At 35.7% G+C, this 27,861-nt stretch overlaps 1 protein-coding gene across 2 annotated transcripts in view; it reads left to right on the forward strand.

The window, feature by feature from the left end:
- Positions 1 to 24,517, forward strand: part of DSC3 (desmocollin 3) — a 37,870-nt gene extending 13,353 nt beyond the window's left edge. The window contains exons 5-17 of one of the 2 annotated variants that reach the window (XM_029227886.1): positions 511 to 666; positions 2,366 to 2,510; positions 5,060 to 5,226; positions 7,822 to 7,956; positions 8,344 to 8,529; positions 11,546 to 11,805; positions 11,918 to 12,063; positions 12,974 to 13,198; positions 15,335 to 15,550; positions 17,914 to 18,035; positions 22,038 to 22,280; positions 24,083 to 24,125; positions 24,206 to 24,517. In XM_029227886.1, the coding sequence (XP_029083719.1) occupies positions 511 to 666; positions 2,366 to 2,510; positions 5,060 to 5,226; positions 7,822 to 7,956; positions 8,344 to 8,529; positions 11,546 to 11,805; positions 11,918 to 12,063; positions 12,974 to 13,198; positions 15,335 to 15,550; positions 17,914 to 18,035; positions 22,038 to 22,280; positions 24,083 to 24,109 (2,028 nt within the window). In that variant the 3' untranslated portion in view covers positions 24,110 to 24,125; positions 24,206 to 24,517. The remainder of the gene's footprint in view (positions 1 to 510; positions 667 to 2,365; positions 2,511 to 5,059; positions 5,227 to 7,821; positions 7,957 to 8,343; positions 8,530 to 11,545; positions 11,806 to 11,917; positions 12,064 to 12,973; positions 13,199 to 15,334; positions 15,551 to 17,913; positions 18,036 to 22,037; positions 22,281 to 24,082; positions 24,126 to 24,205) is intronic. The other variant, XM_029227876.1, reaches the window with a different exon arrangement.
- Positions 24,518 to 27,861: the final 3,344 nt, after the last annotated feature.

Genomic DNA, 27,861 nt, shown 5'->3' on the forward strand with positions numbered 1-27,861 from the left:
CAACCACAGTGGCCTCCTTGCTCCTTGAACACTCCAGGAACGACCCTGGTCTGGTTGTTTTGCACTTCCTGTTTCCTCTGCCAGGAAGAGTCTTCCCTATTTATTCTCATTCTTTTAATTTTTGTTAATTCCCCTCCCTAAGGAACATTACAACTGGCATTCCTTTCAACAGTATATGAGAATCCCTGTTTACCTCACCCCTGTCCACAGTGGGTATTATTGCTTTTTTCTACCTTTGCCAAATCACTAGATGGGAAACTGTGCCTTAATATGAGGTTGTCTTTGGCTACTATTTATGTTGAACATTGTTTTCATTAAATTTGAGCAGTTTAAAAAATCTTTTGCCAAATTACCATTGTTCATTACCATTTTGCATGTTGATGAAGTGACAAAGGTGATTATTATATTATTAAAGTCATCTCTTTAAAATAAAAAAATATATAAACATATAAGTTGTATTTAAAAATAGCATTTTCGTGAAAAATTTTTTACATATGCTTTTCCTCTTAGGTTCAATCTGACGCGGCACAGAACTATACCGTCTTCTACTCAATAAGTGGGCGTGGAGTTGACCAAGAACCTTTAAATCTGTTTTTCATAGAAAGAGACACTGGAAATCTGTATTGTACCCGGCCTGTGGATCGTGAAGAATATGATGTTTTTGATGTAGGACTTTTATTCATACACATAACTTTAAATGATTAAACTATAATCATAGTTTAAACTAAACTTCTGATAGCGCATCTACTCTTTCCTGTCTTCTGAACTTCTTCTTAGAGGGGATCTGAAAGACAAAGGAAATAGATTGTGTAATATTATGGAATACTTGGTCTGCTCTTTATCTCAACTTGTATTAGGTAAGCCTCAAATGAAGCCAAGAAATTTAATTGTATTTGGATGTAAATTCCAGCAAATTTGCAGGAGTTGGTTTTGCTTATGAGATTCTCTTTCTCTCTCTGGTCGTGGTACTTTCTCCTCTCTCCGAGACAGGGCCACAGTTGATTGGAAGGGTCCTCTTCCAGTGTCCTTCTTCTGCTCTGTGTTTTTTGTTTTTCCTTTTTTGGTCTTTGTTCCACCTGTCTAATTATCTGATGATATCCGAGAAGTATATAAGGAAGCAAAACTGGGAGACCAAGTCCAAACAAGGCATAATAAGCCAGCATTCTGATGTGGATGAACTTACATCAATGGGGAATCATTCAGACAATTTTCAGTGTAATATGGTCAATGCTCTGGGGTCATGTGGTACAGGGGGACCGATTCCCCATAGGAAAGAGGGATTCTCTTCCTAAAAGAAGAGGGAAGAGATGCTGGGTAAGTAAACTTGACTGATGTTCACCACATGACATTTCTTTGCTCTTGGCTGGAAAAATTTCAACTCAGTGTTGTAATCGCATGCTGAATAGAAATACATTCTATTTGTCCACCGACAGGGGTCTAGTTAGATAAATTACAGTATGTCTATGTGGTAGATGATTAGACTGCCAATAAATCCCATTTCCAAAGCATGTTTAAGGGCTTTGGGAAATGGTTACAGCATAAAGTCGTTTGTTTGCTTTTTGGAAAAAAAGGATATAAGCTTACAGTAGTATGATCTCAATTTTTGTGTACAAATATATACACAGAAGGGACTGAAGGAATACATCAAATGTGAACAGTACTTATCTCTGGGTAGTAGGTCATGGATTTTTCTTTTCTTCTTTTGTACTTTACAGAATTTTAAAATTTATCATGATAAGGATGTTTCTTTTATAATTGAAATAGTGCACCTTTATGGGAAAATTGTTTATATTAAAAATCATTTAAAAATGAAAAAAAGAAATAAGTTCTATTTGACATTACATTGCTTTTGATTAATTAGTAATGTGGAAACTGTTAAATGTATTTTGTTAGAAAACCTCTTACAAATATGTGATCTATGAGGTTAAACAATAAAGGGGCTCAGTAGTGACAAAGTTGGGACTCATTTAGATGATATAGTCAGGATTTTCCCCATTGCAGGGAGGTTAACTGTTCTTCCCAATACAATTTTATGATTATGGGGAGAATAAGGACTGTAATCCACGTCTCCATATTCACATTTAATTCCTTAGTCTCATGACCTGAGTAGTCTCTGATTCTCTGTACTCTGACCTAGGTTTTATTTGAAGTGTAGGCACTTCTACCAAACATTGGATACTTTTAACTGTAGTTAAAGTCTTTCTATGTTTGATGTTTTGATAACTAAAGAAGCATTGAATAGGAATTTTTGAAGTGATTTATTATTGAAAAGATTTGCAGAGAAGGTAGTAGATAAAGCATAGTATTCTTTCATGCTGGAATCTTTTATAATGGACTGTTGAACTTGCTTTTCACTGTTTTACAGCTGATTGCCCATGCGTCAACTGCAGATGGGTATTCAGCAGACTTACCTCTTCCACTGCCCATCAGAGTGGAGGATGAAAACGACAACTACCCTATTTTCACAGAAGCAATTTATAATTTTGAAGTTCCAGAAAGCAGTAAAATTGGTAAGACAACTTTTAGGAGTAAAATGTGCTATGTTAAATGTTTATATACTTTGTTTGAGAGGTTGAGTTTTTACTCAAAGCCAGATCATCCTGAGATGACACTGGACCAACAGCTACTTACCAGAATACATTTAATCCTATCAAATCTAATCAATGTGTAATTTACAAGGTATTATAGGAGTTTGTAGTGTTGTTGGTATGATACCAATGAATTATAAAGGCAGATAACAGTTATTCAAGCTTTGTACCATATTTGGCTTATATACTTTATTTCATCTTATTATTATGTGGGTTTATCATTATTCCTAGCTCCAAGGGAGGACATGCAGGGTAGAATGTACGATAAAACTAAAATCAATGTAGATAGTTTTATTAGGTTTTATTTAGGAAGGTGTTGAATGATATCCACTGAGGATACAATTTTTTAAGCTCTTATCTATATTGTCTCTTCTCTTTAAACTACTACTTTACTACTTCCAATTTAGAGTGAATACAGGAATAACTTTAGAGAAACTTGCATTGTGTGTTCTCCATCCTAAACACTTGCTCTCACATGTGGAAAACCAAAGTGTTTCACTTCAATAGGCCCTTAAATGTGGCATTCTTAATGTCTTCTGAGACTTGCAATATGGAGAATAACCACTCACAATAAAGTTGAAAGGAAGTGAACTCAACCATAGAGGATAAGCTAACTTGCTTATTAAAGTTTCTAGGAGTTACTTAGATCTTCAGTGGATTGTTGTAACTGCTCTTTCCTTTTATATTTTAGTTTGATAATTTGATGTCATAGATGTTAACCTCTTTATTACTCACATGGTGCAATTAAAAAAATTATTGTTGCTTTGGAGTTTAGGAAACCTAGTTTTTGATTCAGGGTCTGTTATTATTTCACTGTGGGAACTAATGGAAGTTCCTTTGAGTTCTCTGATCTATAAAATGAGTTAATTATGTTTGATGACTTATAATGTTTTTAACCTCACAAGTCTATGACTCTTACATTTTTCTATTTTCAAAGAGGGATGATTGGTTTTAGACTCTTTGTTGAACATTCTGTTCTCTTTGGTAGTAACAGAGAAGGATCTAGGGCAAACACTTTGATGCCCAGATTAACCCAGAATACTTTAAGCATATCACACCAGTAGGTTCAGCCCTGTTAAGGCTGTGGTACTCTGAAGGTGTTCTCTGAGTTTGCCTTAACTCACACACAGAGGGTTTGGGCAAAGGGTGCTCAATGAATAGTGAAATATAGCACTCATGGAAAAGAATTTTCAAGTCAAGATTTTAGGAAGGTTTTATGTAATAAGTAAAGGAGTTCTGTATCCAGAGAATTAAAATAGTGTTTATGTCTTCCTGACTGTCAATGAAATTGCAGGAAGAAAATGTGTGTCTTATAAAGATTATATAAACAGTTTTCTATGAAAAGATAATTTATTTTCTTATAATAATAAGATTATTACTTCATGTCTTCATATTGATCCACTGCAGAAATCTTTTTGTTACTTTTAAGTATGTATTTGGACATTCTCTACAAATTTATATCTATATCTATGTATACATATATATGTATACACATATATATATACTTAAGCACACATATACACACATATATAAAGTTTAAGGATATAATGACAAAATTATTTAAAACTAATACTTCCTTGCATTAATAGTTTTACTTGGCTTTTATTTCCCTCAAATATAAAATTTCAATGAATATATATATATATACATATATATATGTATATGATTGTATGTGTCTATGTATTGTTCCTCAGGCCAACCTCACATACAGGGCTACAGGCAAAGTGGTTCTATGTATTATAATTTCATGGGCATTGGAACACTATCCTTAGACTATAAAAATACCACCTGTATGTACTCTTTGATACCTGAAGTCCTTTATCAGAGCAATATTCTTACATTCCATACTGATGAAAAATACTAATAGCTCTAACTGCAGAAACAGTTAACTTAAATTCTCCCTGAATGGTAAACAGTATGAAATAAGATTAAGTGGGGCTGGGGGCAGTGAGGTTTGGATACAAATCTGGTGAAAGAGAAGGAGGCAAATCAAGAACTAGCAAAAAATAGAATAGAAAAGAGACTGAGATGTGAAAGGTCAACTTCATCATCTATCCAGTTATAACCCAAGTCAGCCTTGATTTAGTTATTAATCAAAACTTTGATTTAAAAAAATCTGATTGCTTAGGAGACATGGTTTCTCTCTCCAGCTAGGTTAGTTATTGCAGTATGTGGGAATATGTGTTGAAATTATTCTTGGATGCCATTTAAATAAGTTTTTAATAAATTTACTATCAAATAGTTTAAGCTGTGGGCAAAGTAAGAGTATGCCTTGATTCTCAGCATCAAAGTGTTTCATATTATAAATTTGAAGTCATCTTCATCAGTACTATGTAAAGATGGAATATCTCTGTTAAGAAATACATCGTAAATGAGGTTTCCACCATCACTGTTAGAATTTGAGAAGTGTAGATATGCCTAAACATATTTTGCAATTCTGGAAAGTAAAGACTCTTTTTTTAAACATGTAGGTACTACAGTGGGAGTGATTTATGCCACAGACAGAGACGAACCAGACACGATGCATACGCGCCTGATGTATAGCATTTTGGAGCAGACGCCAGGAAAACCTGGGATCTTTTCTGTGCATCCCAGCACAGGTGTAATCACAACAGTCTCTCATTATTTGGACAGAGAGGTAGCTTTCACAATCCGTAGATTATCATTTTACTTGGGGTTGAACCCACCACCCCCAATTTACTATAATTTGCTATCCTGTGGATTAGGAGTTTCTCATTTTATTTTATTTAGGCATAAGACAATAAGAATTCCTGGCTATGTTACCTGTTTTTATATTATTTCTATTTCCTTATGTAAGAGAAACCATGAGGAATAGAAATAAAGATCAACTGGTGTTCAGAAGGGGTGAGAAAAAAAGATATTGCTTTGAATGTTGATATTATTGAATAATACTTTATTTCTTGTGTATGGCTAGTTGGTTCCAGCTCAGTGTTCCAGCTCAATTCTCATGTAGGACAATTAGTGTTGCTTGTTCCATGGGTATAGATTATACCCTGATCCCTATCCAGTTATTATAGATATGTACTTTTAATCAGGAAAGGATTAGTTGAGATAAAGTTGATAGATTATTAAAAATCTGTAACACTATTTGGATGATAGTAATAGCATATTTTTACATGTATAGCACTTGATGTTCAAATTCTTTATGCATAATTTGATCTCATCTTTATAATTTCCTTGTTTGATTAGATAGAGGTTATATCCAATCTATAGGGGAGAAAGGTGACAGAAGGATTGATTGACTTGCCCAGGTCAGATTACTGCACTGAATCTTCTGATCTTGCTCTTGTCCATTTCATCAGCCCATATTTAACTCAGAGTCTTGCATTATTGACTGAGGCAGATCAATCAATTTCATATGTACAAAGTAGCTTTATTAGAACACTTCAGTGGTTCCCACTAAAACTAGAGTAACATAAATGGAAGGATCGATACGACTGGGAGAGATATTATAAAGAAGAAATCAGCAGGATTTGATGTCAGAGCAAAAGGGAGAGGTGGTGAGAACCTATAAAAAAGAATAAAAAAGTACAAAGGTTTTATTTATTATTATTTTTATTTTTGTGGGGTCAGGACACGCTATGTGATAAAATACATAATGGCCATAATAAATGGGAAAGTTTGAAGGGAACAATATGAATGTGTTTTGAATCTGTGGAATATTTAGAGATGATATGGTAATCAAGTGAAAACAAGGATTTTTCCTAATTTTTCCATATTGACAAATGAGGCTTAGAGAAATTAAATAAGTTAAGGTTACACAGCTTGTAAGATACAGATTTGGGGTCAAATCCAGATATGCTTGCTTAATCAAAAAAAATATAATGGGATTTTGTGGGGAACAACCATGAGGTGTGTTGTAGGGGACAATACAGGAAGTAAAGAAATGAACAAGGGAGCTAGAGAAACTGCATTTAGAAGAAGAAAAAGCAGGGTCTCAGAGAGTGCTGGAGCCTGTGGAAGGAGCGTTTCGGGGTGGGAATGTTGGTTTCCACCGTGAAAGAAGGATGAGTAAAATAAAGACCAAGGAAGGGAGAGAGGGAAATAGAAAATGAAGAAGAACAAAAGGAGTGGAGTGGCTAAAGAAGAGTAAAATAGAAGGAAAGGCAACAGAGGTGATTGTGTCACAGACCAGGGACTCCATTTCATCATCAACACACCATTTGCAAACTCCATTCGCAGAAGTCAACAGTGACCACCTAATTGCCTAATCCAAAGGTTAATCATTAAAACTCTCTCTAGTGCTGGCAATTATTAAAACTCTCTCTTCTCTTGGATTTCTGGTTCTCCTCCTGCTTCTCTGATCTTTTGTTTTGAGTGTCTGTCCTTTGCTTCGTCTTCTTACTTCCCTCCTGCTTGAAATGCTGTTGTTCCTTATATCCTCAGCTCTTCTCATCCTTTAACCTCTCCCAGGAAATCAGATTCTTGCCATAATCTCAACCACTATCTACATACTGCTGACTCCCAGATTGCTGTTTCTGGCCTTGAACTCCCCTGAAGTATAGGGCCATCTATCCAGCTGTCTTCTGGACCTTTCTCCTTAGATTTCCCATAGGAACGTAAAATTCAGTATCCACCAGACAAAACTCAGTTTTTTCGCCTCTCCTTGCCAACCTTGCCAGTGTTCACTTCCTCAGAGAACCGCTGTCTTCCTGTATTGGTTGGTGATACTTCTGTGTGCCTGTTTTCCAGGTAGTACACCTGAGCAGCATCCTCCACCCCCTCTTTCTCTCGTAGCTTGTGCATACCATCTGTTCTTAAGTCCAACGCCATTCTGACTTACAGATAACTTTCCTCACCCTTTCCTTTTGTCCTCATTGCTAATGCCCCAGCTTTGTACTATTTCAGGAGGCTTTAACTGGTTTCTTTGAATCTCAGCTCAGCTTGCTCCAAATTGTGCTCGACCTTCTTTTAAATATATTCTTTCTCAAACTCAACTGTTTCTATTTTGTGCTCCCACTATGACTCCCATAAAACCTTTCCCATTACCTGCTGCTTAAGCATAAGTCTACGTTCTTACTCTGGATCTTGTAATTGAATTTCTGCTTACCTTTTCAGCTTTATTCCTGTCTACCATGTCTTTGGGTATATACAAATAGGGAAATCAAATAAAAGCATGGATACACACCAATAGAAGTGTGAATAACTGAGGTTTCCTTTATAAATCTAAACAAGGTTTTCAAAGCTAATTAAATATTTGCTTTGTTTTTAGGTTGTACACAAGTACTCATTGATAATGAAAGTGCAAGACATGAATGGTCAATTTTTTGGATTGATGAATACAGCAACTTGCATCATAACAGTAAAAGATTCGAATGACAATCTACCCACTTTCAGACGAAATGCTGTAAGTAGATAATATCAAAATTGATCTCTACTGTTATCTTTATTTAATCTGAATTAATAAAATATTTATCATACTTTGAAGTATGCATGTTTATTTTATCAATAAAATGAAATATCTGACATATAAATATCTTTTATTTATTCATAATAGTATTTATATTCTCTCCCTTTTGTTAAAGACCATAGCATTAGTCTTTTATTTGTAACAAAGTTCTTCATTCATTTAAAAGATAACCCTTAGTAAAACAGTGCTTTTGTGATTCATATTTTAAAATAATCTAGGCAAAAGCTGTAAGAACAAGTACTTTTGGAGTGGAAGAAACATTTTACTTTATTTGTAAAAGTTTCCTTTATAAAGTAAGTTTTTAATGAGCTTTCTCTGTTTCAGTATGAAGCATCAGTAGAGGAAAATACGTTCGATGTGGAAATCTTACGAATACCTATAGAAGATAAGGATTTAATTAACACTGCCAATTGGAGAGCCAATTTTACTATTTTAAAGGGCAATGAAAATGGACATTTCAAAATCAGTACAGACAAAGAAACTAATGAAGGTGTTCTCTGTGTTGTAAAGGTAAAGTAATAATGAGTAATAGACAATTTGGCAAGTTAAGTTTTAATCAACTAATGGTTTAATCAACTAAGTAGTTTTAGATCATAGACTTTACAAGTTGGAAGAGAACTTAATCTATTTAGTTCACTTGTTCTGCTTTAATGCTGCCTTTCTTCTATAATTTGTTACCAGCTATTAGGCATCTAGCTTATGCTTGAACAGTCTCAATCGTAAGAATCTCTGTATATCCATTGGCAGCTTATTCCATATCTGGAGAACTCTAATTCTCAGAAGGCCTTACTTTTACTGTGCCTAAATTATTCTCCTTGTAACCCGTGTCTTTGGACCAGGTTTTATCTCTAATGTTATACAAAACAGGTATAATCCTTTGAAAAGGCTGTGATGTCTATTTGAGATTTACCTTCTCTAGGATAAATATTCCCAATTCCTCTAACTATTCTTTACATGATATAATTTAGAGGCTCATATTCTTCTCTCTGTGTCTCTCTCTCTCTTGAATATATGACTGGTTGTATCTGAACTTCTTAAAGGTAATATTGAGGATGAAATATAGTATTACATCAAACAGCACTGAATGAACATATTCTTTGTTCTATATGTTGTATTTTTGGTAGTACTGTTACATTCTAGGGTCCAGGTTATAAGGGCAGAAAAGGCTCTTTTGGGAAGGACTCTTGCTTTTATATTCCTTACCCAGAAAAAGAAAGAAAATTGTCCTGTAGTGTAAAGCAGCACTTGCTGTGTGCGCTAATGTTAAATGTCATTCTTATAACAATTGTACAGAAGAGAAAACTTAGTCTCAGAGACATTAAGAAACCTACCCAAAGTGACACAGCTCAGATGTAGTAGAGAGAGGATTTGAGTCTATGTTTCTTTGATTCCAGGTTATCTGCTCTTAAGCCCTGTGTTAAATTGCTTTGCATAGCTCTGTGATCTTGGAAAATTAGCCTCTGTATTATCTGTAAAATATAAATAATATTTCTCTCTGCCTTCCTAGTAGCTGTTCAAATATGATAAAGAAAATGAGAGCACTTGGTAAACTATAGGATATTAGTATTATATTTTTAGAAGTCACATCATGTTCTTGGGAATAGTGTTATAATTTTCCATAATAGATAACTTTTTTGAAACTGTAGAGTATGAGCTAATTCAGTCTTTAGCTGGGTGTCCTGGGTAATCTTTCCATCTTAGTATTTTCTCTGCATTTCAGCAACAGCAGCAGTGCATCAGAGCTTGAGTGAGGAAGACAGTTCTTGGTCATTCTCAACGTAGAAAGTCCTCACATCCATCTTCACAACAATACATTTTCTAGGGAATTGTTAGCATCTTAGTGCAGATATGGGATATTTTTGGACAATTTTTTTTCAGTTGATGAAACAAGAAGGTATCCTATGGTTGAAGAGAATTCATATTTTTTCATTCATCATTGATTTCATCCCACCAGATTTCTAAATCTTGCAGAGTTTTAAGCTACTACAGCAATATCCAGTTTAAGCCTTAAAAGATTGCATTAAAAATCTCTAGGGCTTTTAGCAAGTAACTCTAGATTGAATAACTGCACCTCTTCTAGGGCAGCAGCTGTTTTCTAAATTTCCATCCATTTCTCATTGCTAGCAGACTCTCAGCCTGATCATAGCAATACGAGCAATTTGTGAGGTAGTGTTCATTAGCGGCAAATAAACAGATATTAATCCTTTTCTCTCTTGGCGCTCCAGTTTCTGGGATATTAATAAAAGAATCAAAAAGAATTTCACATACATTTTGTAGATTCTAAGATTCAGAACTTTTCTTGACTTCTTATTGGACTTGTGGTATTAGTATCTCAGCTTGATAACACCTAGATGTGGAGATGTGGAGAAAGGCTTAAACCCAAAATTTTACTCATCAGTTTTAATTTTGTTCAATGTTCAGCCAGTGATTATTTTGATAAGCGGAAAGAGAATGAAAGAAAAAGTGCGTTAGCTTTTCAGTACAGTGTAAAATACTGTTTTATGGATTTGGCTTGTTTGCTGTATAAAAATCAATTGTAACCAAAGAATTGATTTAGAAGATTTTAGAGGCTGGTGAGTCAATTAAGCAGAAGGTTTATAGTGTGGTGGTTAGGAAAATGGACTCATACCAGACTACCTGGCTTGAAACTCCAGCTCGAATGAGTTTCTTTTGGCTTTGAGAAACCCAGTTTATTTCCTCTTCTTCACTTTCCTGCTCTCTAAAATGGGGATGACGATAATAATAGTGCCAATAGCACATATTTTTCTTACCCCTCTGCATTCTTCACTGTGAGAGTTTCATTGGATAAACTACAAACAATGCCAAAGTATAATTCTCAAATTGTCAAAAATAAAATTTTCATAAAAATAGTTAGCATGGGTAAAAAGTTTGCTTAACTCATCAGTGAGGGAGGGACTCAGCAAAAAGCCAAAGCAGCTTCCTAGAAGAAATGAGAAGCTGTATGGATTTTGATAAAAGGAAAAGCTGAAATAAAGATTGCTTAGTTATATGCCTTAGAGGACAATTAAAACATGCATTTGAAATACCATTTCTATCAGAGAGAAAATAAAATCACTGCACCATTTCAGCTTTAAGTCAACATCTAGTTTTATAAGAGCTGTAAAATGTCTGGGCCCTCATCAGTGGTAAATAGTAAGTTGAACCTTCTCCGAGAGTCAGATGACCCTTAGGCCGGTCTTCTAAATAAGGCCAGAAGAACACGGTCATGTTTTTGCATTATCTTCAGGTTCAGAATAATTTTCCTTAGTAAGAATGAGCTATAAAAATATTTTAGGAATTGCTTTCCTACAACTCCATAAAACCACCTGCAGAAACTTTCTGACCACTCTTGCTAAAGGCTTAGTGAAGAATCACCTCTCTCTTTAGCAAAGGATAAAAGTCAATATTGGCTAAGTGAGAGCACAGAATTTATGTAGCACTGTTCATATCGACAAAAGATCACTTGCTATTTGAAATACCAAATGTATTTTACACTGATGTTCATATACTTGTCCTTTTTTTAAAGCCACTGAATTATGAAGAAAACCATCAAGTGATCCTGGAAATTGGAGTAGGCAATGAAGCTCCATTTACTGGAGATGTGACACTCAGAATGACAAACATGAACAGAGCCGTGGTCACAGTTCATGTGAAGGATCAGGATGAAGGGCCTGAATGCAGACCTGCAGTCCAATATGTACAGATTAAAGAAAACTCCCCAGTGGGTTCAAAGATCAATGGATATGAGGCATATGACCCTGACACTAGAAGTAGCAGTGGTTTAAGGTACAAAGAAATCTATAACCACATACTAATTATGTATTTGTAATAATTGAGACAGTAATATATTTTAATACATTTTATAGTGCTAAAAACTATTTTTACTTTTTATTAACAGGTACAAATTATTGCATGACCCGAAAGGGTGGATCACCATTGATGAAATTTCGGGCTCACTCAAAACTTCCAAAATCTTAGACAGGGAGGCTGTAACTCCCAAAAGTGCCTTATATAATAATGTTACAGTCCTGGCAATAGATAAAGGTAGGACACCAGCTTTCATCTGGTATGTTATAAAAGAATTAGAGAATAAACTTCATTTATTCTTGTGCAGAATTATCCTTGTGCTAAGTATATAGAATTCTTAGAAATTACTTTAAAGATTGTTTCTATTTATCTTAATCATCAAACAAGGTGAAACTGCTTGGTGACATGAAACCATGCCTTATTTATCTTTATATCCCTAGCATGGCAGCATCTTAAATGCCTATAGATCTCTATGTCAGAGGACAGAGATGAAACTTAAGTCTAGGACTAGATGAAATGGTCTCACCAGACTCTTCTAGATCTCTTTACATCATTTTAAATTGAGCTGTTAAATAGCTCAGCTGACTATTAAGTCAAAATAATTCTTTCCTTGAATTCTGTTCCTTAAAGTAACCCAGAGTTTCTCAACCCTGGCTACGTATTAAAATAATTTGGGACATTTAAAAAAATATCAAGGTGTAGACACTACCTCAGACCAACTGAATCAGAATCCCTGGTTGGGGAGCCTGGGCATCGTATATTTTTTAAAATCTCCCTAGGTGGTTTAAATGTGTACCAGGATTAGAGTAACTTTTCTGTAGTCACTTTACTGTTCCTTAACATCTGGACCAAAAGAAACCCAAGGAAATAGAGAGTTTGAAATTCAGACATTTAGTTTTACTTTTTGGTAATAATTCTGGTAAAAGTTTTATGGCCAGTTATATCTGATACTATCAACAGCATACTCATTTTAGGTGATCTACAGGTTTCATTTATCCATCTACCTTCTTATTTACCATTTTCTCTAATGATCAGAGTTTATTTAAAAAAAAAACCCATACATCATATGTAGAATCTAGTTGATTATTTTTCTTAAGAAACTATAAAAGTCTATGAACTACACTAAACTTTTTTCCTTTCTTCCTAGATGGTAGATCATGTACTGGAACCATTGCAGTTAAAATTGAAGATGAGAATGATAATCCACCAGAAATACTTCAAAATTATCTAGTAATTTGCAAACCAAAGATGGAGTATGTTGACATTTCAGCTGTTGATCCTGACGAGCCCATCCACGGCGCTCCATTTCACTTCAGCTTGGCAAAAACTTCTCCAGAAATCAAAAGACTATGGACCCTTGCCAAAGTTAATGGTATTTCATCAAAAATAATGATTTATATCCTCTGAAATAAGTGAGAATGGATTTACTGCTTTACTCACGTGAAGCATAATGTAAAATGGATTCTCATGAACATATTTTAGAAGGCTAACTTTAACTTTTGCACACATTGTGTGGGACCTGTGTTTTATATTGTACATAAAATGAAAAAAAATCATAATTTTTATGAAGGCAGAATTTACATTTACAACAAAGACAAAAAATCCTTGTTAAAATATTGAGCAACTTATCATTAAAACAAACTGTTCTTGCTATGTTTTTGAAGTAACTACTGTGCAATGAGGAAAGAACAGAAGGTGGGAGGCTTAAATTTTAGTGTAAGCAAACTCTGGAAATGAGAGATCTGGGTATGTGGGATAAGCACTCTATAACATTCTGGAAGGAAACATGGTGGGCTGTGGACAGAGGCCTGGCATTGAAGCCTGCAGTGCAGACTGCTACAGTAGTGGTTTCTGAGGTGTACAGTTTTCTATGTTATAGCCATAGTTCACTGCTGTTTTGTTGCTATGTTGTGCTCTTTCATGCAATTCAACTTTTGCATATGCTGTTCCTTCTGCCTAGACTACCTCCTTCCCACTTCTTAGCTTGATATTAATTCATAATATTTATGGAACACCTACTATCTACCTGTTGTATCTACATGTAATCTACATGTTGTATTCTTATTTGTCTACCTTTCTGCTCTAATACGTGACTTTCTCAGAACATTTGTAACCCATCTGTGTATTTCCAGCACCTAGCCCAGTGCTTGGTAGACACTAACTACTTAATAAATGTTTGTTTAATCAATAATTGATAAACAAATATGCATGAAATCAGGAAAATACTAGGGCAATAAGTAAATCAGGGTTGTTAGAGTTTAGAAGGTTTTAGTAGGAATGCCGAGAGATTTGGTGGGAGTGGTGATGAAGGGCCTTATGTACTAGCTGAGGAGGCTGACCTTTGTATGGTTGGTGACAGCAGGTACGCATTGAGAGTGTACAAGTAAGGCAATGCTGTACCAGGTTTATGTCTTAAAAACAGTGACATTGATAACAGTTAGGAGGGCAGTTTGAAGAGTGCAGAGTTGAGTAGCAGGGAAAGTCAGAGGCTGCTGCACTAGTACGAGTGAATGGACATGAATATGGCTCTTGGTCTTGAGGTAATGAATAAGCCTGTGGTCTTGAGGGACGAGAGAGATTTGAAGGATTTTACTTTAAACACAATATAATCCTGAAAAGTTCCAAATAAACCTTAGTGGTAATTCACATTCCTCTGGGGAGCTTTGTGTCTGAGGTGTAGCCAGAAATCTTTGAAGTTCTCAACAGCTCTAACAGTGCATTTAAGAAAGGCTTAGAAATTACAGATCACTTCCAGGAGGTGCATTATGGTATTTTGTCATTTCACTTATTGAAAAACCCAAAAGATTGCAATTGCCATTGAAAGTGTGTGGAGCTTTTGGTCAGTTGATAATAAAGTCATTGAAATAAGGTAGCAAGTTCATTGGGGAAATATCACTGTTCGTAAAAACTTGTATTGTTAGGATATAGATATGTCTGTGTTTATGTAAGCCTTATACCTAGCCTGGGTGATGTTAATTAGTTTTCTGGTATTGAGATTACTTCCACAGGGAAGGTGTTAAATACCAAGGGTCAGTTGCCCTTTGAGAAATTACCTTATACATAAAGACAGTGGACAGGTACCAGAAGATAAATGGATAAGAAAATATGAACTTAAGACATCTCTTGTGTGTAACTATTGGTGTTAAATTTTTATGAGTACCATAAACTGGTACTTTAGAGAAATGCTTGGAGTGTATGTCAAGAGCCAATCTAGCATCATTAGCTTGTAGATAAGGGAGGAAATAAGGGAATACTAAATATTGCTGAAAGGCTGCTGGGTCACTCCAATGCCAAATTATTTCTTTAAGCCTCTCTTCTAAAAAGTTACAGTGGGCAACATACATCTGGTGATATTAGTGCCTGAAAAGGTTGAAGATCGTCATCTTTTTTTATCCATTTTCACACGGAAGGTGGCTCCTTGAGAATAGTGTCTTTAAAAATAGGTGTGGTGGAACAGATGTTAGAGGAGGAATCAATGTTCATTAAAAATATCATTCTTTTCTTTCAGATACAGCTGCCCGTCTTTCATATAGGAAAGATGCCAAATTTCAAGAATATTATATTTCCATTACTGTAAAAGATGGAGAAGGTCAATCTGCAACAAAAACCTTGAGAGTGAACCTCTGTGATTGTACTCATCCAGATCAATGTCGCGTGACTGCAGGAGCGATACTTGGCAAATGGGCGATCCTCGCGATACTTCTGGGTATAGCATTGCTTTTCTGTAAGTCCTTTTACTTACCTGACTTTGAAATATAAAATAAATATCTGAGTGCAGGAAAAGGTCTTTAAAAAGAAATCTTGTCCAGCTATCTGTCAGGTGTGAGTCCCCTTTACAAATTCTTTTTGTATTATTTTCTGAGTTCTGAGTGAATATTTTCTGTGGGAAGAAGCAAAATCCTTTTTGAGATCAAAGATTTCATACTTGGACAGAACTGTTGAAAATGCCTTAGATTTTGCCAAACCTGTCAATGTATAACTTTTATTTCTTGGTCCTCATACTACCCCTTTTAAGGCTAAATCAAACAATCTAAAACTTCTGCCATATGCAAGTCCACTAAAAGCCACTTTCATGTCATGTCATTTTCATTTCAGCTACAGACTTATGGGAGGTGTTCAAATCACAGCAATCTCTCTTCTTGGGTATATCCTACCAGGTTAATTAAATTCTATTAACCTCCTCCTAACCAGTTATGTAGTTCCCAATGGTGCCGTATTTTTTCTTCTCTTTTCATTTCCATTCAATCCTTCAGCTTACTTTAGCTGTTGTTCCTTTATTCTGTGATAGGACTAGTGGTTAAGAGTAAGATTCTGGAACCAGACTGTCTGGGTTTGGACCCTAGCTCTATTATTTGTAAGACATGTGACCTGGGGCAAGTTACTTCACTGTGCTTCAGTTTCCTCATCTGTAAAAAGGGATAATTGTAGTAGGTTATTTTATGGGGTAGCACCGGAGATTCATTGAGTTAATGCATGTGAAGAGCTTAAAACAGAGCATGGTACATTTCTAATAAGTGTTTATTATCTTTTATCAACTCAAAAAAATAAATATATATTGAACACCTGCTATATACCAGAACTGTCTAGGTGCTTGGAATTCATCAATGAACAAAGCAGACAAAAGCAAACAAGCCAAAACAAAGTCTGCCTTGTGACAGTAAAGTAATAAATAAATTAAATGCTGTGGAGGAAAAAAATAGAGCCAGATAATTAGGGTCTCTGGTGCTGTAAAGTGTGTGTGGGTGAGTGCGGGGGATGGGTGCTAGTGATAGTAATTTTCAGTAGATGGTTGGGCCAGCCTAACTGAGAAGGTTATCACTGATGGTTTTTGGAAAAGGTGAAAGAGGCAGCCAAGAATACTTAAGGAAGAGCTTTCAGTCAGAGGAGAAAGTCAGTTCAAAGGCCCTAAGGTGAGGGAATGCTTGAGAAATCAAGGAAGGCAGGGAGACCAGTGTGGCCTGAGAGTAGAGAGAGGATGAGGGAAGAGGAGTGTAGGAAGTGGAACCAGAAAGGTAACAAGGGGCCACACAGAGTTGGCAAGGGTTGGTACACTTTTTCTGTGAAGGGCAAGATAGTATATATTTTAAACTTTGCAGGCCATATGGTTTCATTTGTGACCAATCAAATCTGCCCTTGTAGCGAGAGAGCAGCCATAGAAAACATTTAAACCATAGGCATGGCTGTGTTCCATTAGAACTTTATTTATGGACACTAAAATTTGAATGTCATATAATTTTCCCGTGTAATAAACTATTATTCTTTTGATATTTTTCAGTCATTTAAACATATAAAAACCACAGCTCATGAGTCATACAAAACATGGTGGGCTGGATTTGGGGCCGTAGGTTGGCAATCCTTGGTATAGGGGCTTGTAGAACATTGTAAAGAGTTGTTGTTGCTGTTAGCTTTATTATCATGTATTTCAACCTCCCACAATTACGATGTAGAATGAAAATTCTGAATAGGCAAAATACAAAGTAAGTTTAATTAAGATACTTGGAGATAAATCTATTCTGGGAAGAAAAGTCTGCTTTGTTATCTTTTCATATTGGCAAACCATTCTTTTGGGAATCAGTAAATCTCTTTAAAGTCTTTGTCTTAAAAAATGTCATTGGGGCTTCCCTGGTGGCGCAGTGGTTGAGAGTCCGCCTGCCGATGCAGGGGACACGGGTTCGTGCCCCAGTCCGGGGGAATCCCACGTGCCGCGGAGCGGCTGGGCCCGTGAGCCGTGGCCCACGGAGCCTGTGCTCCACAATGGGAGAGGCTGCAGTGGTGAGAGGCCCGCTTACCGCAAAAAAAAAAAAAAAAAAAGTCATTGATTTTTTAAAAATTCATGATTCAAAATACTTAAATGATGGGTGGAATCCAAACTCTTGAAGATATGTGTATCAAAATATACATATAATCACTTTAAATGTTAAAATCTAAGCTAAATCATGGCCTGTTCATTTAGAAGGGCCAGGGTAATTTGTGGGACACCATGCTCAGTGACTTGTTTTCCTCCTGTGCACCTTAGGTAATAAGAAATAAAAGATGAGTATTTTATTGTGTGCATGTTAAACATTTTTGTTTTTGTTTTTAACTCAGCTATATTGCTAACTGTAGTATGTGGACTTGTTAGTGCCAGAAATAAAAAAAGTTTTCCTGAAGATTTGGCACAGCAAAACTTAATCATCTCAAACACAGAAGCACCTGGAGATGATAAAGTGGTAAGTAATTTTTTTTTGAATTTTTGAATTTTATTTTATTAATTTTTTTATACGGCTATTTATCTCTGAGTAGTTCCCACAATTTCTTTAACTCATCCTCATGAAGTTATTTCAGAATTTAGGAGTTAATTTCTATTTTTCATTTGATCAGATTCTGTAGACATAAATATGTTATCTGTCAATATTCAAATATTTTTATAGGGCATTTATTAAACCAGATGTATTGTTTTAGTTATCTTTTTTCTACTCTCTAGTGTTATGGTTTAAAACATATTATTTGATGTTGTGAATTTATTATAAGAAGAATCTTTTTGACTGCTCTCTACAATGTATATTTTCAGATATTGTTTGTTTATCTAACTCTTTGACCATTTATAATAGGAAGAACTTGCTGAAAGTTCTCAAGATAAACTAAAAATATCAAAAAGATATATGTTTACAAAAAAGTGTGTGTTTGGGGGGGCAGATTGGAACAATACTGCCACTTTCTTTTCTTACATATTTCTTGGGACCTCTGAGGTGCTTGGCACTATGCTTCTTGTTCTGCGGGAAGTATGTAAAAAATTATTACAAGGCATGTTCTTCCCTCGAAAAGATTTCAATTCATTCTTGAGAAATTGAAAAATAAATAGGAATGTGACAGTAAACTATTAGCCCCAATATGATAGGCACTGGTGGAGTTCAAAGATACTGATGATACATAAGTATATTCATGATGTCTGGATATCAACCAGAAAGGCCTGGTGGAAGAGGTACAGATTACTCTGTACCATAAAGAACACGAAGGGTTTGAAAGTGAAGAGATGGAGAAAAACAGCCTAATGAATAAAAAAGGAGATGACAAAGTTTAGGGATTATTCACCAAATACTAAATAAATTGATTTGAAATGGAAGAAATGATGTTTTGGACTAGAGGCTTGACACTTAGGTTCTGGAGGGAGAAGATATAGTAAGAGAGGGATGGGGGATGAAACTTTTTTGTGGCACACTAAGGATTTTGGATTTATTCTCTTGGTAAGGGAGAGCCAGTCAAGGCTTTCTGCACGAAAGTGGCATAACGTGAGCAGTGTGATACTGAATCAGTAGGGTGACCAACAAGAACAGGAAGACGTTAGGAATGGGGAGGATAAAGGATTAGGATCTTTTGATAATTTAAGCATGAGATAACTCTACTAGGATAATGGTTATTGGAAAATTAAAATAGGGATGGATAAGAAATATTTTAAATGTATAAATAAAATTGTTTTCTTTTAAGTAATAAAATAAAAAGTGGAGTCAATGTGACAGAAGCTATAGCCCGGGACAGTGACTTTATATCAGGCCTTTTCTGTATCTCAAGGTGATGATGCCTTTCTTATCGACTATTTCTTTCACTTCCTTCCCACCATCAGGCAAAATCATGACTCCTCTATGCTTGACGTGCCTATGTGTGGAACCCTGTAATTATCTCTCCATTCAGGAAATAGATTTAGCCCCATGATCGTCCTTGACTCATAGTAAGCTCTTATTTTATATCTGAGAATGGAATGATTGAGCTGTACTTAATTTTTTTTCTTTGCCATTTGATGCTGGAGTCGGTGGCATTGATCGGCCACTTCACCATAACATACACCTATTTACCTGTTCTCTATTAGGAACACTTCTCAAAAGGACTTGAAATTGTTAATTTATACCAGCATATAATTTTAGGCATATTTTTACAAAATGCAACAAAATTTCACGGTGAATGTGTAAACTCGTTTTAATACAATGAGTAAAGGTGGTAACTTTAGTTTTGAATCTGAGTTTAAGTCAAAGGCATTCAGATGGGGTTAGGAGTTGTGTGAAAAATCAGGACTGGAAAAGTAAATTTGAAAATCACTGACATGGAGAAGGAGTTGTTGATGCCCTATGAGAATAAACTTGGAGGAAGGAACAGAGATTAGAGAATGTGAAACAGTACTGTGGATTCAGCTTTGATTTTAGTTTATTTTCAGTTCTCCCTTTATTAGCTTAGAAATATGATCTCAGTATGTATTTATAATGACAAAGTTGTACCCATCAAGGAGATTTGACAAATAGGATTTGTGTGTGTGTGTGTGTGTGTGTGTGTGTGTGTGTGTGTGTGTGTGAGTGATAGAATTTTACTGTAGCAGCAACCTAAGCAAAAAATGTAGGGTAGCAGTGCCACCAAATGGCTACTTTTCAGTTCTCTTTTCTGGTATTTTTTTCAAAGGCAGTAAAATAATATGTTTGACTTTTATAGATATATTTCAGATTCAGTAAATTATCTGAACTTGAAAATCTTTGTTTTGATAGAGACTCTGCATATTAGATAGAAAAAATAAATTGGTAAGAAGATGACACAATGACACCTGATTATAGCGGAGGTCTTGTCATGAAAGTGATGGTTTAGAATTCAAACTGACATGCAGAGGTTATTGCTATAACTGAACATCTCACCTGTGGCCTGGAGGGTTGGTGTTCAGTTCCAGCATTAAGTTAATGTTTAATCAAGACTTTTCCATTTTAAAATATTCCCTTGACTCTTTGTCCTCCCCTAGATCCCTCCATATTTCTTTTTCTTTGAAACTGAATTTTTTGAGAGAAATATTTTTTACTCGATTTCTCTATGACATTACTTCCTGTTCATTCCGCACTCCGTGGAAATTCTTTTGACACAGATCACCACTGGCCACTTTTTTACTTGACTCTCATGGGTGCTTACTTCATTTGAACCAGTTCTTACCCTACTTGGATTTTTTCTACACCATTGATCTTACCGTAATCCTCTCTTGGCTAGAGAGTCATGGCTTTTTGGTTCCGTATTATCTCAGTGGCTATTCCACATCAATTCTGTCACAGCTCTAATTCCTTTATCCACCCTTTAAAACATGATGTTTCTTGTCATTCTATTCTTAGCCTTTTTTTCTTTTGGTCTTCAGTTTTCTCTGGGTGATATAATTTATTCCCATGGCTTCAACTCCCCACTACATGGAAGTGACTCCCAGAATTATACTCCAGCTCAGATCTCTCACCTGAGCTCCAGACCACATATTCATATACTCATTTTGGAAATCCACAGGTTTCTCGTTTACCACGTCCAAAATTGAATTGCTCACCCTCCTCTCACCCGCAAGTGCATCCTTCCTCCCTGTTTCAGTGAATCATACCATCTATCTAGTTGCACAAGCAGGACACATAGGAATAATTCCTGACCCTTCCCTTTGCTGCCTCATCCATCTAACCACCAGTAAGCACTCTATGGAGTCCATCCTCTTCTGTTAATCATCGCTGCTTTGACTTTGGCTTAGATCCTTATCGTTTTTCACCTATAATGTTTCACTGACTGATATCCATGACTCTAAACTTGTCTCCTTCTTATTTGTCTTTCACATTATTGCCTAAAATGATTTTTTTTAAATATGTCCCTTGCCTGTTATTAAAACCGTTCTTTTAGTCCCCATAATCTTCAAGATAGTCTAAAAATTTTAGCATGGCATATAGATCTTTATGTCCTCTGGCCTTTTATAACCTCTCTAGCTTCCTCTCTTCGAACTTTCTGTGGTAGGCATTCTCGACAGGCTGAAGTTGGGAACCCCCAAGGAACCCCATTTGGCTTTGCCTCTAGACCCTCTTACAGATAATGCATTCTTCCTCCTATTTCTCAGTAGGAATCCCTCAGCTCAGAGTTTTCCCAGTTTGCGCCACTTACTTTCTCCGAGTTTGAATTTTCATGCTCTTCCTCTGTGTCCCTACAGCATTCTGTGTTCACCTGTACATCAGCATAATCACATTCTTAAAGTAATTGTCTATTTTTCTGCCTCATTGGAGTAAGAGCTTCTTGGAGCCACTGAGGGACCTTGTCTCTATCTTTGCACCTAATTGGAAAATGATAAATGTCTGTTGAATGAATGAATGAATAAAAGGTTGAGTAAACGAGCTGTCTCCTTTGCCTTCTTGCGACTTTACTTGGAATCCATTTACTCCCTATATGAACTGTCTTATTTTATCTTATTTCAGTGTTCTGCCAATGGCTTTACGACCGATACAGTCAACAACTCTAGCCAAGGCTTTTGTGGTACTATGGGATCAGAAGTCAAAAATGGCAGGCAGGAAACCACTGAAATGGTAAAAGGAGGAAACCAGACCTTGGAATTGTGCCAGGGGGCCGGGCATCATCACACCCTGGATTCCTGCAGAGGAGGCACTGTGGAGATGGACCACTCGGAGTGGTACAATTTCACTCAGCCCCGCCTTGGTGAAGTGAGTTTTCTTGAGTGTTTTGACCCTGCAATTTAAATGTCCAAGTGGAGGACATTAGGAAATTGAGATTAATATATATTTTCAGAAACTTCTTTTTCAGATTCTCCAATGTATCCTTTCTCTCTCACTCTCTGATTATTCTTGCCCCTGCTCTTTGATTTTGTTACAGTATTTGATATAAAAGTTTTTATTTCATGTGTCACATTTCTCTTAATTTCTAAAATCTCATGAAAATTGGAGGATTCTACTATCCCTCACTAAAGTTGCATTTCATTTCTAGGTGTGTGTTTATCTCATGAACTCTTTTAATATAGAAGAATAGGGAAAAAATCTCATTCTCCACAATCACAAAAATCCCCAAATCAAATCTGCATCTCTCTGTGAAAACAAAGCATCTGTACAGAATTCTGGAGTGAATATTAAATAATATGGTTCATATGAACTATTTTTTCATGTAAAAAGCGTCATGCATGTATAAACTGTTTCTAATTCAGAGGAAAGCAAGGATGTGAAAGATAGGGGGGTTCAATAAGGGATTTTCATTCCTGGCACCACATCAAAATTCCCTGGGAAGCTTTTAAAAAATACTAATGCCTGTGCTTCACCTTGAAAGATTCCGATTCTAATTGGTTTAGCTTTTTTTTTTTTTTTTTTTTAAGCTCCTCAGGTGATTCAAACGTGCAGCCTGAGTAGAGGACCACTGAATTAAGTATTCTTTCTGGTACTAAGTTTTCACTTCTTTTATCAGAGAGTACCAGTGCTGTTGTAATACAAACACTGGTCCAGAAACCCTAAAGCCTTTGATGGACTGTAGATGGGCAACATTCTGTGACATGGCTGTAGGTTATCATAGGTCCACAGCATATTTATATTTTTCATCAAATTCAAATGTTAATCCCTTTTCTGTTTCTAGACAGTCAGTAGCCATGTAAGATCAGGCTGAGGAGGAGGGAAGCTTAAGAAACACTCTTAGGGGTGTTCTCCAATGTGCATGTCAGGTAATGGGACGTGAGGCTAAAATGGTCATGAAGAGAGACACTTGCTAACGTAAGCCAAGGTAATAAGCGCTGGGTTTGAGAGGGGATGTGTACACAGGTGAGAAAGGGGAGAGGTGCACGAGTTTGACAAGTTGGCACACAGGCCAGTGACAAAGAGCGAGGGTAAATGTGGCTGAATGCTTGGTCTCTATTCTGGCCAGGTTTTTGCAGTGTGAGTTATCTTGATTATTTTAAATTTCACTGAAACTTTTTGGTGCATCTTTTTATTTTGTCATGGTTTGGCTCTCTCGGAAGCTTGATTCTGAAGACAATGTGGTAATCTTACTGACATTATATCTGCAGATGATAGCGATTTTTGTTTATTGAACATGTACTATGTGCTGGACATAATAAGGGTATTTTTCATGCATTATTATTTCATCATTTAATAATGATCCTGTGAGATAGTCATTGTCTGTATTCCTATTTTAGAAATGAGGAAACTGAGAGTTAAAGATGTTCAGTATTATAACTTGCTCAAAGTCATGTAGCTAGTTGGTAAAGCCAAGCTATGACTCCAAATCAGGACTGCTTGACTATCCAAGCTCAAATTCCTAACCGCTATGCATATTGCCACCATTTTGTGGACTAGCCTGACCTCTAGATATAAAATTTAGGGGTAAGAATTTAATAATAATTTAAATGTACTTAAATATAATGTGTATACATAATTTTGGATTTGTATGGATTACTAGAAATGTAAAATATACTGACTTTGTAGTATGGCTGTGATATAGACCAACCATGTGCATTTTTTGTATGTAGGAATCCATTAGAGGACACACTGGTTAAAAATTAAACAGAAAAGGTAAATAAAAAATAAATTTTATGTTTATCTTTCAGTATGTTTAAAACAATAATACAATCCCTTTCTTTTGAACTTTACAGAAACTGCATCTATGTAATCAGGATGAAGACCACATGCCGTCTCAAGATTATGTTCTTACGTATAACTATGAAGGAAGAGGGTCTCCAGCTGGTTCTGTAGGTTGCTGCAGTGAAAAACAGGAAGAGGATGGCCTTGACTTTTTAAATAATTTGGAAACCAAATTTACTGCCTTAGCAGAAACATGCACAAAGAAATAATGTTACAGTGCTACAATTAGACATATCTTTGTCAGACATTCTGGAGGTTTCTGAAAGGGATATTGTAAAATTTAATTTATATCTAGATATATATGAATATGAATATATATGAATTTTTCTAAAATTTTTGAATTATGCTACATACCAATTTCTACTTTAAAACAGTTTGTTACTTATCTTTTCAGGAAGTTTAAAATGTTAAAACAGATTTTGCCTCTTTTACTGCTGAGTAAACAGACAACCAGCAAATCTCATGCTATAGCACTGGAATTAAGGTCTATAAAGGACCTCCTCTTCTTTGCATATGTTTTTCCAATAAATACATTGGCTAAATATTAGTCCAACAATAGAAGCTGTATTTGACTGACTATAGTAGAACAGCTCTCTGGGCTAGAAATTCCATCCTTATTCCAGATTTAGATAAAAGTAGAATATTAATCGTTATGGTAAATTATGTTGGATTTTTTTAGCTCTAAAAAATCAATAGCACCTGGTCATTTGCTCTGAAGGCTGCTAGAATTTTGTTTTTCTTCTGGGTAGCAATTAGATTATGAAGAGCAGTTCTAGATAATAGATTGCCCTAATAAGGTCTCAAAAACACAGAGCCACAATGTGAAAACTAGACCAGGAAAGTGTAGACCAAAAAAAAAAAAAAAATGTGTTGCTTTTATACTTTTGAAAGTGTGTTTTATGGTTTACAAAAGTCCTGTTATGAGGAATATATCTAAGTTTCCTTAATCTCGAGAAAGAAAACTATATTCACCATACAGAGTTATTGCCAGTATTTTAATGTAAAGATCTTCTGTTGAGATTGTAATCACAAGTCTTTTTCCTGAGATTCAGAACTACCTTTGATAACTTGCCAGTAATGAGAATTATGCTGAGAAAAAGTTGCTTTTCTTCTCTTGAGAATTATACTTTCATATTCTCATTTGCAAGTTTAGCACATATGGCTCTTTATTTTCTCTCGACAGTAGTCATTTGCAATTAGAATATCTTATCCTTAGATGGACTGTAGTTACGCCATTGAATCAGTCTGAAGAAACAGACTCCCATCGTAGTTACAGTAGCAGTGAGCATTAACATTCATTTCTATTCACTACCATTTTCAAATGAAATACATTATTCCTTATTAAAGCAGGTAAATATTACACAATGCTATAATGAATCAAATGAATATAGGGAAACTTAAACCTTAGGTGCAATTTAATATCTTCCAAGGTGTTGCTTAAATTTTGTGCTTCTCAAATTTGTTCACATGCTACAGCCTCTGGAAGGCCTTGCAAAATTCCCCAAAGCAATGACGTTTAAACTTAAAATAATTAACATCTAATCTTATGATAAACCTAATAGCACATTATTATGTACTCACTTCAAATGATAGTTTAAAAAATAGACAACAAATAATAGGTACCACTAGTTGAAGAAAAGTTTGAAAGAAAAATAATAAGACTAAATTAATTTTAAGATTTTGCAGCTATGAAGAATTGGGACCTGCTCCCCATACCCGACCCTGCAAAAAAAAATTCTTTATTTTACTTTGGAGGCAGAATTTGTTGAGCTAGCCCATGAAGTAGCAATGTTCGATAGGAATACAGTTTGAACTGGATATATGTATATATATACACATACATACATATTAATGTTTATTGATTAATGGTCAAATATATAACCATTAATCATTAATGGTTAAATATATAACCACTAGTCATTAATGGTTAAATCATTAATCAATGCAACATTTAAAACAAAGTGAAAAACAACATTTTAAACAAAGTGAAAAACATTTAATTTTAAATGAGGCAGGGGTGTGGTATGTTCTATAATAAATATCCAGGATTTAAAAAATAGAGAACTTATGTTTGGTTCTTAGGTGCTGCATGATAACTAAGCATGTCAGGAAATAGTTCATGTACATTTATGTAATTTGTTTAGAATTGTATACAGTTAATTAAACTTTTCTGGTTTCAGTGGAAAGGAAAGAAGGGATCACGCGGAACTGTAGATTTGCTTTGCAGTCTCCTTCTGCATCTACAGACTGGGAGCAAACTGGTGACTGGCTATCACAGCTAGGGCTCCTTGACTTCCAGTGACAGGTTTCCAGAGATGAAATGTTTTTCTTGGAGCTAACACTAAAAACTTCTTTCAACCTAATTCTGGTAAAAGTAAATCTTCTACAATCATTTTCATTGTCTCTCCTACCAATCGACATTTAAAAAAATTTAGAGCCAAACAACCATGTTCTCTGGGTCAGATTTTAAAGGCTAAAGGGGGCTGGGGTGGGGTAAATCTTACGAAAGTGGGGCGTGACTGTCCTAAGACCTCAAATCTGTCACCTTTACACTGTGTTCTAATCCAAGCCTGGAAACTATAAAATGTCATTTCCCTAATCACTGCCCTGTTTTAAAGAGACATAGATGTGATTCAAGGAAATCAGCCCTCCCATCAGGCCCCCTTTCTTTAATCTCTCTCCCAACCTTGTCAATAACACTTAGCTGGCAAATACTCTGGGCTGTCAATCACCCTTCAGTATAAATTACTTTTTCCGGGTTTGCTTTCTTACGAGGATTTTTTAAATAATAGAGGAACTAAGAAGTTTGAATTCATGAAAGAAAAAGATCACGTGGTCAGGTGGGGACACAGAGAACTCCAGGAGAGGGCAAGCCCAAGTGGGGTATTTGCACAGTCAGAGAGGAACATGAAAGCCCAGGCCTTCAAGGGCAAAAAGAGAGGCCACAAAAGGGACATGAGTGGTACACACTGAAGCAACATTGTTTGCTTCTTAATTTGTCCTAGGCCAGGCCCTTCCTTTTCCTTTTTTCGCAGGCCAGTGGCAGCTGCCGTTTGAGTTTGGTGAAGTGTCACCAACCCTTTCTCTGCCTCAGCTTATTTGGAGTGTGGAATCAAGAAGAGAGCTGACTCCTTGCTGAGTCTGAAAGCGTTTTCAGGATGGGCCTGAACTGGTTGTGCAGGACAAACACGGCATTCATGGGGAATACTGGATTCCTAATGAGGCCCTCTGGTCGCTGAGATAGATGTCTTCAATTAAACAGGTGTCTGAATTTTCTATGTGATGCTCCATTTTCTGTTTTCTAATTTGCTCCTGAAATCTAGCTTTTTAGACTTAGACATTTTATAGAGTAATTTTCCTTTTAAGGGCTTCTTGTTTTTAATGTAAACATTTATAACATACAGTATTCTTCTTTCCTTACATGTGTAAGGTGAAAATTATGCTATTTTAGTGTGAAAGAAAATATCTTTTTGAAGCTCTAATTTTTCTTCCAGTGAATGTTCTTGAATTTTCATGTAAATGTACAAATTATTTTTTTCTTATTTTTGTAAGGAAGCAGCTGTCTAAAATGCAGTGAGATTTTGCAACGTTTTTAACAGAGCTTTAATTTTGCTGTTCAGAGAAGTTACTTTGCTTTTAGAGAAACATGGCAGGTTAAAATAAGCAA

The sequence above is a fragment of the Monodon monoceros genome, unplaced genomic scaffold (genome assembly GCF_005190385.1).
Source record: "Monodon monoceros isolate NGI ecotype Baffin Bay Population unplaced genomic scaffold, NGI_Narwhal_1 Super_Scaffold_1, whole genome shotgun sequence".
Classification (NCBI taxonomy): Eukaryota; Metazoa; Chordata; class Mammalia; order Artiodactyla; family Monodontidae; genus Monodon; species Monodon monoceros.